Source organism: Passer domesticus, chromosome 24, assembly GCF_036417665.1.
Source record: "Passer domesticus isolate bPasDom1 chromosome 24, bPasDom1.hap1, whole genome shotgun sequence".
NCBI lineage: Eukaryota > Metazoa > Chordata > Aves > Passeriformes > Passeridae > Passer > Passer domesticus.
The window spans coordinates 3,393,523-3,406,710 of NC_087497.1; the positions used below are offsets into that span (position 1 = coordinate 3,393,523).

At 51.2% G+C, this 13,188-nt stretch overlaps 1 protein-coding gene and 1 long non-coding RNA gene across 2 annotated transcripts; one reads left to right on the top strand and one right to left on the bottom strand.

Moving 5' to 3' along the window:
* The first annotated feature begins 6,061 nt into the window (after positions 1-6,061).
* On the top strand, positions 6,062-7,191 carry LOC135285671 (uncharacterized). The gene is made up of 2 exons (XR_010350427.1): positions 6,062-6,502; positions 6,597-7,191. It is a non-coding gene; the product is annotated as an uncharacterized LOC135285671 (long non-coding RNA).
* UTP11 (UTP11 small subunit processome component) lies at positions 7,156-13,077 on the bottom strand. Its single transcript, XM_064398174.1, has 8 exons — positions 12,844-13,077; positions 12,646-12,707; positions 11,754-11,856; positions 11,397-11,510; positions 9,766-9,859; positions 9,409-9,539; positions 7,997-8,107; positions 7,156-7,430 (listed from the first exon to the last, which is right to left on the bottom strand). The coding sequence occupies exons 1-8, from the start codon at positions 12,904-12,906 to the stop codon at positions 7,347-7,349; spliced, it is 762 nt and encodes a 253-aa protein (XP_064254244.1). The 5' UTR covers positions 12,907-13,077; the 3' UTR covers positions 7,156-7,346.
* Between the last annotated feature and the right edge of the window lie 111 nt (positions 13,078-13,188).

Below are 13,188 nucleotides of genomic sequence, written 5' to 3' on the forward strand. Positions count from 1 at the left end.
GAAGGACAAATGAAGCCAAACTGGCACGGGTTGAGAGTCTCAATGCATTATTCTCTTTGCTCTACAAATCTGTGAGAACAAAGTGCTCAGTGTAAATGTTCACCAGGGCCTTTTTTACCCCTGTAGGACCACAAAAGTTCAGCATGAGATGAAGGGACACGTGTTGGCTATTAGTCCACTACAAAGAGCATTTCAGTTCAGAATTTAGAGTCTCATAAAAACATTATTGTCTCTATCCCAGGACATTTGTTTGTTAGGGCAACATGGACTGAAAAAAATGTTCCCCTCTGCGCAGTTGTGTGCCTCATCAGCCTTACCCACCTCAGGGGCTACCTCAGGCCAGCCCCCCAGCCTGAGGACAGCCCCTGAGCCTCAGCCTCAGCACCAGCCCTGTCATCTCTGCAGGACAAGAAGGATTCTTGCCCTAGAGAACCTGGCCTGCTGTGTGTTGCTGCTGCAGGAGGTTGCACCTTGCTCAGGGTCCTCTCACCCAGCGTGCAGTGCTGCACAAAGCCTCCACTGACATTTCTGGCTCTGCTCTGCTCATATGTGTCTGTAATTTATGTGTTCACCAGGTCTGAGGCAAGGAAGAAGTTTATGTCCAAGTGAAAAAGCCAAGGAGCATAGAGTTCTTGCCTCCCCCTGCCCCAGAGATCACAGTCCAGCTCTTGGGAGCACCAAGGCACCTTTCCCCTTCTCTGCCCTCCTTGCTGAGGCTGCTGTGGCTCAGGACTGACAAACCAAAGCCCAGCTGGAGCTGCTGCACTTGGTCCTGGCTCTCTGAGTGAAGTGCAGTGATGGCAGCACGGAGAGGAATCAGAACACAGGATCTGACAGTCCCTCCTGGACTTGCAGGCTGGAATAAACAAAATTATGGACAAGCATTCAGAGTACATCTGTGACACTTCTGGGTTGTGAGCTGCTTGCTGCCTTCCTGGCTTAGAACCACTTTGACAAAAAGCATCCACATGATTTTGATATGCTTAAGCCCATGGCCAGGCTTTATAAGATGCTTGGCAATCTATGGGACAGTTTTTAGAAGCATTTTGTTTTGCATTTGGATTGTCTTCCAGCTACCAAGATGATCAGCTTTGGGCTTAGTCAGTAGAGGGAGGAAGGTTCTGAGGACTTTGCAGTAGGAGACACCCCAGGTCTGTGGCTGCCCCAGAACACTGCCAGGAGCTGTGGGCAGGCAGTGAGCAAGGCTCAGAGCAATCCTTATCTCCCCCAGGTCTGTTTGTCCTGCCAGCCTCAAAGGCAGCCAGCACTCAGCTTCCTCCAGCTGCACAAGGAGCATGTGCTTTTAAAAGGCTAAAAAAAAAAAGGTGGAATATATTATCTATTCACAAAGTCATTGTAAATATTAAAGAGCCCATGAGGGGAAATGTCTCTGATGATGTCTTTTCAGGAGTGTGGGAGAAAAATCCATGCAAAGGCACTACTGAGGGGTATGGCCAAAAGGCAAGAGATGCTTTGAACTTGTTCAAAGCCACAGGGTCAGCAGTGTTTCTGGGACTGCCGCTCCCCATCTCTCCTCAGAGCCAGCTGAAAGGTCACTTCAGCAAATCCACGATTTAAATAAAAGATAGTAAGTCCCAGAGAGAGCTATTTGAAAATAAAAGGCATCAAAAGTGAGATAGATGCATGTGTGTGAGTGGCAGAGGTCGTGGAGAGCCTGGGCTCAGTACAGAGTGTGCAGTGCAGGGGGAGGACAGGTACCCCAGGTGCTTCTCAGGGCTGCACCTGCACATCTGTCACAGCAGGGATGGAGAGGGAGCCTCCATCCCCCCGTGTCCATCCCCCTGCCCCGTGGCTGCACAGAGCTGCCAGGGCACTGGGAGTCTCTGCTGCCCCACCAGTACACCCAGTACAGCCAGGCTGCAGAGCCACGTCCCTTCTGCCTCAGCAGCTGCCATGGCCAGGAGGAAAAAGCATCTCTGGAGAGGCCAAGAGCTGGGAGAGAGCTGTGGCTTTGGAGGACTCATCTCCTCTGCTCCCGAGATGTCCCAGGAAAGGAGAGAAGACCACTGGAAATTCAGAGGAGATGCTTTGATTGGAAAGGCAGGCAGAGCAAAGCAGTCCGTGGTGTTATGTAATGCAGCTCTGTTGAAACAGTGCAGGAAAGTTGCCTTGTGCCAATAAATCAGGCAGCCATGGAGGAGCAGATGTGAATCACACCTTGCTTCATATGCCCTGCAGTGTTTTCACTTATTGTTCCAGTTTTAAAGATTAATGGCACTCAGAGATGAGTATTAGCTACGCTTCCATTTCATACTCATTATCAGAAGAGCTTTTTTCAGCATAATTAGCATGGATCAAATTTTCCAAGTGGCTCAGCAGACTGGCTGCTGTTCCTTGGCTGCTAAGAATGCCTGGGACGTCCCACTGCTGCTGCTGGGTGCACTGGACCCCTGAGCCCTCTCAGCACCATGTAGCCTTGGAGTGTGGAGAGAGAAGGGGATGACAGCTATGAGATGAGAGCTGCTGGAGCCCAGAAATGGGGGTTCCCTGAGCAGGAACCCCCATGTTCTGACACATCTGGTGGGGGTGAGGGGCTGGCAGCCTCTCTGTCACTAAACAGAGGGCAGGAGGTTCTGGTTGCTGTGGGTCAGCCAGGGGCAGGTGCTGGTGCCCCCAGCCCGGGCAGCAGCAGCCCTGAAGCTCCAGGGCTGGGGCTGAGCTCTGCTCCAGGCTGCTTTGTGTTATCTGTGCCTGCTGCCCAGATCAGGGCACGAAGTGTTTGATACCTGGAGGAGAAACTGAGGTGGGTTACCTGCACCAGGAGCCCAGCCTGGCTGTGGGGCAGGAGGTCTGGGAAAGCTGGAGGAAGTGGTGGCTGGGGAAGGGAAACTTGCTGGCATCTTCCAGAGCTTACTGGGGCTGCTCCGTGGGGCTGGGGCACGCTGTCCCTGCCGTGTCCCTGCAGGGCTGGGTGTGAAGGGCGAGCTGTGCCTGCAGGGGAAGGGCTGGGGGAGAGCAGTGGGGGCTGTGGGTGCTCGTGTGTGCCTGCCAGTGGTGTGGAGAAGGCCAGGGAGCACAGTGCTGAGCTGCCTGCTACACCCAATCAACCCGTGATCGCTTCTATCATGAAGATAAACTGGCCATTGTTGCCAAAAATAAATGTTAGTGTTCCAAATCCACACTTCAATAGCACCAGCTCATTAGAGATGCATATCATTTGGCTCCAGTCCCACACCTTCTAGCTCGTTATAAATATGCAGTTGCTGCTGGCTCTACCCCAATCATCTCTGCAATCAGAGCTTTTAATTAGGTTAATTAAATTGTATCAAACCTCGCAGGGACGCAGTTCACTGATGCTGATGAGGCAGCCAAAACAGACCTTAACTCTAGCTCTAATGAAGGCCCTGCTGCAGCTAATAACAATGCATAATAAATTAGTGCTTCCCTAGAAAGGTGCATCGGGGCTTGCGTTTCTGTAAATGATGATCTGTATGCACTAATTCACTATTGCAGTCTTTAGGTCTGCCAAGGCAGGGACATCCTGGGAATTGGTTCTCACTAAATAATGGGCTCCTGCCTGCTTGAAGCAGTGCTGCTCACCTGGGCTCTCTTAGGCACTAACGGCTTCAGGTACACGACCGTGGGACAACAAAGCAAATATTTGCTGCTTTCACCTCGCCCAGCCCTGGGTTCACTCTTGGTGCCTGGCATCTCACAACAGAAGCAGCAGCAGGTATTTATTCATTTGAAACCTTCTGTAATGGAATTTGGAATGTTTTGTTTGGAGGGGAATGGGTAGCTGTGTCCAAGTGTGAAGGGGACAGTGCCCAGTGCCCAGGCTCTCCCCAGACATCTGCAGCCCTCTTGCCCCTAATCAAGAGGGGAAAGGTCCAAGTGGCCAAGGAGCTGTGGAAGAGAGAGGTTTAGGGCAGCCATGCTGAGCAGCAATTAGTCATTCCTGATTTACATTCTGCTCTTTCAACTCCCTGCTGTGAAGCTGCTCAGGCTTGAGTGGAGGAACTCCACCACCCTTTTCTCCTTGGTGCCCTTGGGCAAGACACCTCAGCTGAACCTGGCTGTAGGATGCTGGGGAGCAGCAGGGCCAGGGCAGCCAGTCCTGCAGCTGGAGACACCTGCAGCCAGCCCAGAGTGCCCCTGGTGCCCCTGGGCTGGCAGCACCAGGGGGGTGAGCACAGGGATGACCCAGAGGTGCATGGTGAGCAGTGGCACGGGTGGGACCAAGCCTCCCTGCTTTCCTTTGTTCAAAGGACACAGCCTGGGGGGCTCCAGAGGCTCTGGGGGTCCCTCTGGCTGCCACAGCACATGGCCACTGATGGAGACCCCACAGTGGCTGAACTGGGGGATCCAGAGCCTCCCCAGGCAAGTCAGCTTCTGTTGCCATGCCCCAGGGACCCCACTGTGCTCTCCAGCCTGGGTCAGGCTCGGAAAATGGAGCCTACAGGAAAGCACCTGACAAGCCTAGGGGCTGGTGATGGCTCTTCTGCTAGTAAAATATATTGTTGCAGCTGCCTAGAGATAATCCTGCAAGTGTAGCCTGCTATTAACGTTTATAGACAGTCATTATCAATTGAGTTCTTCAGGACTTGAACAGGAATTACACGAATTGTTATATGGCACAATATTATTGAGTCACCTAAAACCTGAGCTGTGAATCTGGGGAATTTTGATATCTGTATCTTTCAAGCTGCAGGGAATCTCCTTGCTAAAGAACCTGTTGGTTCAGCTTTTGATGCTATAATTATCACAAACAAAAAACAGCTGTGGGCATTTTCTCCCTGTCCTTCCCCATGAGGGCCCAGCTAGAGGATGGCAGATCCCACTCCTATCTCACTTCAAATCCTGTGCTGTGGCCCAGTGGGCTGGGCTTTGGATTCAGTTGTAAGGTACTGGTTCTTTCCAGATGCTTGCAGAAACATTTCAGTGCTTTAGTATGAGGATACTGAGCTAAAGGCCTTGGGAGTCAAAGAGCAAGGTCTTTGAGAAGGTGTGGATTTTTTCCTGGATGCCACTGGGAACTCTGCAGGGCAGCAGGTGTGAGTCAGCCCTGTCTGCTAACACAGAAGTTCAGAGATCAGCACCTGCCAAATCCTTCACCACTGCAGGCAGAAGTAGGTGAAAAAATGTTTGTGCGCAAGAGCTGGCACCTCCTTTTAGTCTGTTACGGCCACGAGATGATAAACCACAGGCTATGGGGGTTGTAGCCAGGCTGTGGAGGTGAGGGCCCAGCAAGAAGCCTGCTCAATGTGACCACCACAGATGGAACAGTGCTCTGGTTTCCCTTTGTTAAAACCTCCACGGCTTCCCAGGGAAAAGTAAATCACACCAGGCACAACTTTTGCTATGCAGACCTGACTGTGATCAGCAGACTGTGTGTCCTGGCTGGTAGCTCAGCTCCAAGGTGCCAGTGGACACCACCACGCCAGGACAGGCAGTGTGGCCAGCGCCTGCTCAAAGACAGCCTGGCAGCTGCCTGCTGCATCCCATAACAACTGCGAAGAGCCTTTCTTCCAGGGAATAGGGCACTGCATTCCCTGTGCAGTGGGACAGAGGTGGATGAGGCAGCTGCTGGCCTGGCCAAGTCGCTGTTTTCCAATCCCTCTTCCAGGATTCCTTGAGGCTCTCCCAGCAGAACTGCTGCTTTTCTCTCCCATCCCTTTCAGCAGCGCTCTGGATGCAGGTAAAACTAATCAAGGGCAAGGATTAAATATCTATTTAGACCTTAGTGTAAAAGAGCTTTCCCGTGGCAGGCAGCGGGTCCCGGGAGCGCGGTGACACCGCGGAACGTCCCCGAGCCCCGCTCGGCGGCACGGCCCGCGGCGCGGCGCGGCTGCCCCCTGCGGGCCCGGCCCGGCACTGCCCCGCGGCACGGCTCGGGCGAACGGAGCCGGGCCGGGCCGGGCCGGGCCGAGCAGGACCGGACAGGACCGGACCGAACAGGACCGGAGCGGCCCGAACAGGACCGGACAGGACCGAACAGAACAAGACCGGACCGAACAGTTCTCACACGCGGGCTCTGTTCTCCTTTCGTTCGAGCGGAGCCGCAGCGGACCGCACAGGACCGGACCGGACAGTTCTCACACGCGCTGTTTTGTTTTCCTGTTGCTCAAGCGAACCAAACCGAACCGAACCGTCCTCACGCACGGGATTTTGCTTTCCTTTCACCTGAGCACACTGGATCGAACAGAACCGGACCTGACCGTTCTCACACTGTTTTCCATTTGCTCAAGTGAACCAAAGCAAATCGAACCAAATCATTCTCACACACGGGGCTTTGTGTTCCTTTCACTCAAGCGAACCAAACCAAACTGAACCAAACCGTTCTTACACGCAGGACTTTTTCCTTTTCCTCAAGCAAACCAAACCATTCTCAGGCCTGCAGCTGTTTTCCCCTCCTGCTCACCCAGCCCTTACAGAATCCACACACTCCTGGTTCTGCAGAACTCCGTGGATGCTCCCCTGAAAAATTCTCCCCCCAGTTTTCTCAGCGATGGCAGGAACATCTGAAGCTGCATTTAAGCAGGTAAAAACATCGCGTTTCATCACCGAGCTGCTGGAAAAGCTCCAAAGTAGGTAGGGCCTGAGAAGAGCAACTTTTTTTTCTTCCCCCCTTGCAGACCATGTGCTTATTGCTGGCAGCGACAGGACGATGGAGAGATAAGAAAAGGAATGTTCACACGGAGGCTCCTCTGAACGTGCCTGGGCCGCTCCAGGACACTCAGGATGTGTCTGCACATCCCCCACCCCTGGCAAGGCAACCAGCCCAAGGAAAACCCAGAGGACAAACTTGTCCCACACTTGGCTGCTGCACTGTCTCCCCTTACACAGAGTTTTGGCACTGCCTCAGTTTGAGCTGAGGCAACTCTGGAGGAAAAGCACACAATGGGATGGTGCAAATAGGAAATGAGAGGGAATGGGGCATGCTGGGGAAACGACTATAGAGTAATTCACCTTTAACCTGCTTGAAAAGGCAGCTGAAAAAGCTGAGCTCCACTCTCACGGGTTTGGCCAGGTCCTGCTCAGCCCCAGAGCTGACAATCCCCAAGAACCTTCCCTGTCCCTGGGCTGTGCTTATCCCACCTCCCTAATTCCACTGTGACCTCAACTGCTACTGATTGTTTATGGTGCATCTTACCAGGACACTTAGGCAAATCTCACGGCTTCCCACCATAAATATCAAAAGAACAAACCCTGATTTATTAATCAATTAATTAGATTAAACACACTGATGGCCACCACAGGCCCACAGTGATTTGTTTGAACAAAGTGCTGAGCTGCAGTGAAAAGCAGGCTGGCACCAGCCCTTCTCCAAGGGATATGGCTCCTCCTTTCTGAGCAAAGACTGTAACAATTATTCCATGAAATAGCTAACGTTTCCTCTGAAACTTGAATTTGTAAATAGCTGGACCAGTCGTTGTTTCTTTCTTCACCTTTACTTTATGAGTTTTGTCCTGGAAAAAAGAACAAGTACAATTATTTGCTGCCATGCAAGGAGAAAAACCCACACCCACACAAATCAGAGAATCCCTGTTTGGGACTAACCATAAAAGAAAAATGGTCACTTTGCACTGTTTAGGTGGGGATTATAATTTTATCTGCTCTTTTCCCCTTCAGGCACAATTTGCTCTCCGCTCACAAGCACAAGAAAAGAGGAGTCCCATTGAGACAATTTCTGTGGTCATTTGGATTTTTAAGACCTTCTCATAACTTACAGAAATGGTTCCCTGCTTCTGACTCCGAGTGAAACTATTCTGGGCTCCTTGTGAGCACCATTTACACCTGAGCCTTTGTCCTTGCTGACAAGGTGAGACTTGGACTAGCAGATATAATTTCCTGGAATGCTTCATCTCCTTGCTTTTTCCACATTAAAGAGGATTACTTATCTTTAGGAGTTATCTGTATAGGTGTCACTATAAAACCAGAATGAAGAAACAAACACAAAATATACAACACACACAATACCAGACCTAATGACCTGATCAGAACAGACTTGGAGAACCAGAAGCAAATCCCTCACCAGCAGATCCTTCCGAGTCTGGATTTTCTGTGAGATGACAAACATGGCCTTCTCCCTCTCGATGCGCTGCCTCAGGAGGTCATACTGGTTCTTCCTCTGCTGGGCTAATTTCTGGAAACAAGGAGAAAAAGCTGTTTTAAAAGAGAGATGAACATGACACTGTGGTCTAAAACCTCTGAATTTCAATGTCAAATGCAAGAAAACATTTGACTCCCTAATGAAAATCCACTTTATCCAGAGGAGGGAAAACAAAAAAAAGGACAGACCAGAGACCAATTCCTGAAGTGTTCAGAGCCTGCAGAAGCCTCTCAAAATGCAACTTGTTGGGTCAAGTTTGCCTAATGAGAGTGGATAGCTTTCCCAGCACAGGAACAGTATTACTGCAGGTGTGATTTAAGTAATTAAATTAAGGAGAACAGATCCCAACATGCTTAAAATATGACTCAGACATTTAGGAGAAAACTAGTCAGTCTACGACTCGTCCAACTGCTTTACTGACAAGCCAAACTGAGACAGCTGGCAGGAGGAAAGGGACCACAGGGTGTTTATTATCTGACATCTGAGTCAGAAAAAACTGGTTAAAAATCCACCAGTCGGCAATTTTAAAACAACTATTTTTACCTTAGACACAACTGACTCGTACTCAGAGGACTTTCCAACAGATCTGAATTACCTGAGCAGAATCCACAGCAGTAAAGCCAAGTGTAGCTACTTCTGTGATACTAAAACATCAGAATCAAAGCTGACTGCATAAGCAATTCATGCTGAAGAATCATGAAACAATTCCAACTAGGAAAGCCAGGAAGTGAAACTATAGCTTAAACGGCTTTAGGAAGGAAAGTGAGGAGACAATTCTCAAGTGACTCTGGGCCCAGAACCAAATTGAAGAATACTGTAAGATCAGGAACACTGCAACAGAGACATCTGTGTTGGAGTAAGCTTCTTCCTATTTACCTAATTCAGGGATGCAAAGGGTTTTGGGGAAGTGTGAGAGGAGACTTAACAGTGGAGTCTGAAAAAAATTACACCTGAAACTGCAGCAGTCTAATGAAAAGATAGTCCCATAGGTATATGTTCCTTTATAGAGGACAAATATCTCAGTTTTGCAGGGACATTGTCTAATCAGATGCACACCACTCTTTTCTGGCCTGTATATCACAATTCATGGTGGCCCACCCACGGTGGACTGGGATGCAGTGAAAGAGTATTTTGTGTTAGTCCAGATGTGACTGCAGGCTCCAGGCAGTCACTTGGTGATTAAGTGACATCCACTACAGCTTTGTGTCACCAATAAAAGTTTTAAGAACAGTTTTGTTCACCTCCACAATGGTGCAATCAATCCTTTTTAGTGCCTGTCATATAAAAGATGTAAAACATGAAGAAGTCTGCAGCACAAACAGCAGCAGCAGTACCTTTAGGAGGGCAGGATCAGTCGGTCCCTTCACTGCCTCTCTCTGCAGCGTTGCAATGGTTGGTCGGTTGTACACTCTATCTACCAGCTCAGGAACGGTGTCCAGGTGAGCAGCAATATCAAACTCCCGAACTATACATTTAAAAAAAATAGGAATAAACTCCCATGGACTCCTTCAATAAGGAAAATGTTCCAAACACATTGCTACAGTCAGCAACAGGAGCCCCAGCAACACAGCTCCTGCAGAAGTGATGTCTCAGCTAGTAACCACGAGAGATTTCTAGAGCACCTGAATTTTTATTTCTAAAAATAAAAGTGTCTTTCTTTTATGACAGTCCAGAACAAGCTCAGCTCTCACCTTCCCGCTCCGTGTCCACGAAGAAGAGGTGGCGGCCCGCGCCGCTCCCCGCCGCGTCCAGCAGGTGGAGCTCTGCCTTCAAGCGCTCGATTTTCTGCGGAAAGTCCAAGTTTGGCCAAATTCGGAGCGAGTCAAATCAAGTCCCCCCCGAGGACATTTCTGTCTGTTCCTCGGGGTTACAAATAGCTGAACTCCTCCTTCCTTTTTTCATCTCTAAAAACACATCTAGTCTATATTTATGACATGTGTCCACAGCCTTTGCAGACAGAGGGTCACAGTGATTCCTGCTGTTACCCAGGCAAGGTGCACACATCCACCTGCAAAACTGAGTCCTGTTTGGCAAAGGGGAATGATTGCCATGGAACCACCAGCAAAAGCATGAAGGAAAGTTTAAAGCTGGCTTTGGTTTTTTATCCCCAGTGAGAATTTGATTCTGTTTTGTGAACCAACATCAAAGCATACAACACCTTCAGAAGAGGATTGTATTTTTGTGGATTGCCAGCCTACCACATTCCAACAACCCACTCCAGATTATCCTCCTCAGCTGGGAGACCTCATCCTCTGACAGGAGAGTGTAGCCAGGGGCTAGTTGGGCAGTTCTCTCAAGTAACAAGTGTTCTCCCCTGTATCAGCACTAGTGAGGCTGCACCTTGAGTGCTGTGTCCATTTCAGGGCCCCTCAGTTCAGGAGGGACATTGAGAGGCTCAAATGTGTCCAGAGAAGAGCAACAAGGCTGCTGAAGGGTCTGGAACATAAATCCTATGGAGAATGGCTGTGGGAGCTGTTTAGCCTGGAGAAAAGGAGGCTCAGGGCAGACCTGATCACTCTACAATGCCCTGAAAGGTGGTTGTAGCCAAGTGGGGGTTGGTCTCTTCTCCCACTGACAGAATCAGAGCACCTTAAGCTGTGCCAGGGGAAGTTTAGGCTGGACACTAGGGAAAAAAAATCTCAGGGCACTGGAATGAGCTACCCAGGGAGGTGTGGGAGTCATCATCCCTGGAGGCGCTTAAAAAAATATTGGATGTGATGCTCAGTGCCATGGTCTGGTTTCCAAGGTGGTGTTAGGTCATAGGTTGAACTTGATCTCAAAGGTCTTTTTCAACATAGTTAATTCTGTGGACAAGAAGAAACAGGCTCAAGCTATGCTGGGGGATTCAGGAATTAGGAAAATTTTCTTCCCTGAAAGGGTAGTTAGGCATTGGAACAGGCTGGCCAGGGAAATGGTGGAATCACCACCCCTGGAAGTGTTCAGAACATGTGGGGCTGTGGCACCTGGGGGCACAGGTCAGTGGTGACCACCGTGGTGGTGGGTGAACAGCTGGACTCCATGATCTGAGAGCACTCTTCCAACCTTTGGGATTTCATGATTTCTCTATGAACATGCTGAGCAGAAAAACGTTTGAAATTTAGGTTAAAACCACTGTGTTTTATAACAACGCACAGTGTAATTTTTGATTGCCATTCACACCTTTAGGCTCTATGTCCAGCATCCACTGACACTTCCATTGTCCTTTCCAGCACTGTAAAATCAGACTTCACTGAACAAACACAGCCAGCAGCACCAGTAAGAACAACACAGTAAAAAAACAATTCTGAGCAAACTAGAAAACACTAAAAATATGAGTTATTACCTTGGCTTCTGCAACTCTTTTCATTTCTACATATTTAATATCCTGTGTCCTCATCAGCTTCATCTGCTCCGGGGTAATTTCATCCTTTGGCTGCTTTATTACATGGACTCCATCCTACAAGCAGACAAACACAGCACTTACAGACAGCCCATCCCACCTGGAGAGCACTGTGGGGCCTGCTAACAGCAGAACTTTGTCCCTTGTGCCTCATCTTCTTCAAAGCCTTCTACAGGAACCAAACCATTTTTTCTCACGTACTTATTAAACAATAAATTTAAATCAAAACAAAGTAGGGGGAAAAAATGTTACTTAGAGCAACAAAGTGTAACCCTGCTTGAAGGCAGTGGAGGTTCTCACCTTGACCTCTGCACGTATCATTTTGAAGTAGAACTCATCAGGGTTCTTGTCCAGAGCTTTCTTCTGCAGCGCCCTGAGAGCATTCTGCTTCTTGTGGTAGTCACTGGGGAGGAGAAAAACAACAACCACGAGCTGTTCAGCAGCTTCTCTGTGTTCACCCCTGCTGGGGCATCTTTCCCAGCAAGGCTCAGACAGCCTGGTCCTGTTCCTGTCCCTATCCCTGCCGCCCTGTCCCAGGAATTCGGGCAGGACAAGGTCCTGCAAAAGCACAGCCGTGGCAGGGGCGGTAGTGTGGTATCACACCTGTTTAAAATCACTTTATAGTAAAATAATGGGTTTATTAGCAGCATATAACCCCAAAGGAGGCGCAGTTTTAAATTACTGAAATCCATGTTCTTACAATACCCTGGCACTTTTCTAAGGAAAGAGAGACTTGATACCACCCCAACTCAAAGGACTTCACAGGGAGCAGAGTATTTTGGAGCCAGGGTCATAACCTAGGCAAGGAGGATGGGGTCTCTATTTCCCAGGGGGAAACCCTCTGGACTGGGGGACACCCTCTGGACCGGGGGGAAACCCTCTGGACTGGGGGGAAACCCTCTGGACCGGGGGGAAACCCTCTGGACTGGGGGGAAACCCTCTGGACCGGGGGGAAACCCTCTGGACTTGGGGGAAAACCCTCTGGACTAGGGGAAAACCCTCTGGACTAGGGGAAAACCCTCTGGACCGGGGGGACACCTTCTGGACAGGGGGGACACCCTCTGGATTGGGGGACATCCTCTGGATTGGGGGACACCCTCTGGACTGGGGGGGACAGCCTCTGGACTGGGGGGACACCCTCTGGACTGGGGGAACCCACCCAGCGCCGCCCGCCCCCCGCGGCCGCACTCACTGGGCGCGGAGCCGGTAGTCCTTCTTCTTCTCCAGCAAGCCCAGCTTCGTCCGGGAGGCGGGCTACGGGAGAGACGGGGAGCGTGAGGGTTACAGATGGGGAGCGTGAGGGGGAGAGAGCGCGGAGGGCCCGGCGGGGAGGGCCCGGCGGGGAGGGAGCGCGGAGGGCTCGGCTGAGGGCCCGGCCCGGCTCACTGACCTGGGCCCGCTCGCGGTGCGGGCGCTGCCGCGCCTTGGCGGCTTTCCTGAAGGCGGCCGACATGGCTGCGAGGGAGACGGCGGCCGGGCCCGGGAGCGCGCGTCCACACGCGGGGCGCGCGCCGGAACAGGCGGGGCCCGCGGTCAGGAGTCAGAGGCCGCGCGCGCCCCCGCCAGGAGGCGCCGTGCCCATGGCGACGGCGGGAACGCGCGCGCGGCCCCGCCCGGCCCGACCCCGCCGGGACCCCCGGGCATGGGCGAGCACGGGCGGGCCCGGCCGCCGCCGCCGGGACAGCCCCACGGGGCGAGCGCCGCCGCTCCCTCGGCCGCCGCTCCCTCCGGTGCC

What these genes read in the sequence shown, in the direction of transcription:
- UTP11 (XM_064398174.1), bottom strand. Translation starts at nt 12,906, where the DNA reads ATGTCGGCCGCCTTCAGGAAAGCCGCCAAGGCGCGGCAGCGCCCGCAC. An exon ending in GACTACCGGCTCCGCGCCCA is followed by an intron (nt 11,857 to 12,645) that starts GTGAGTGCGGCC and finishes TCTCCTCCCCAG; the next exon opens with TGACTACCACAAGAAGCAGA. An exon ending in CGTGGACACGGAGCGGGAAG is followed by an intron (nt 9,540 to 9,765) that starts GTGAGAGCTGAG and finishes TTAAATGTATAG; the next exon opens with TTCGGGAGTTTGATATTGCT.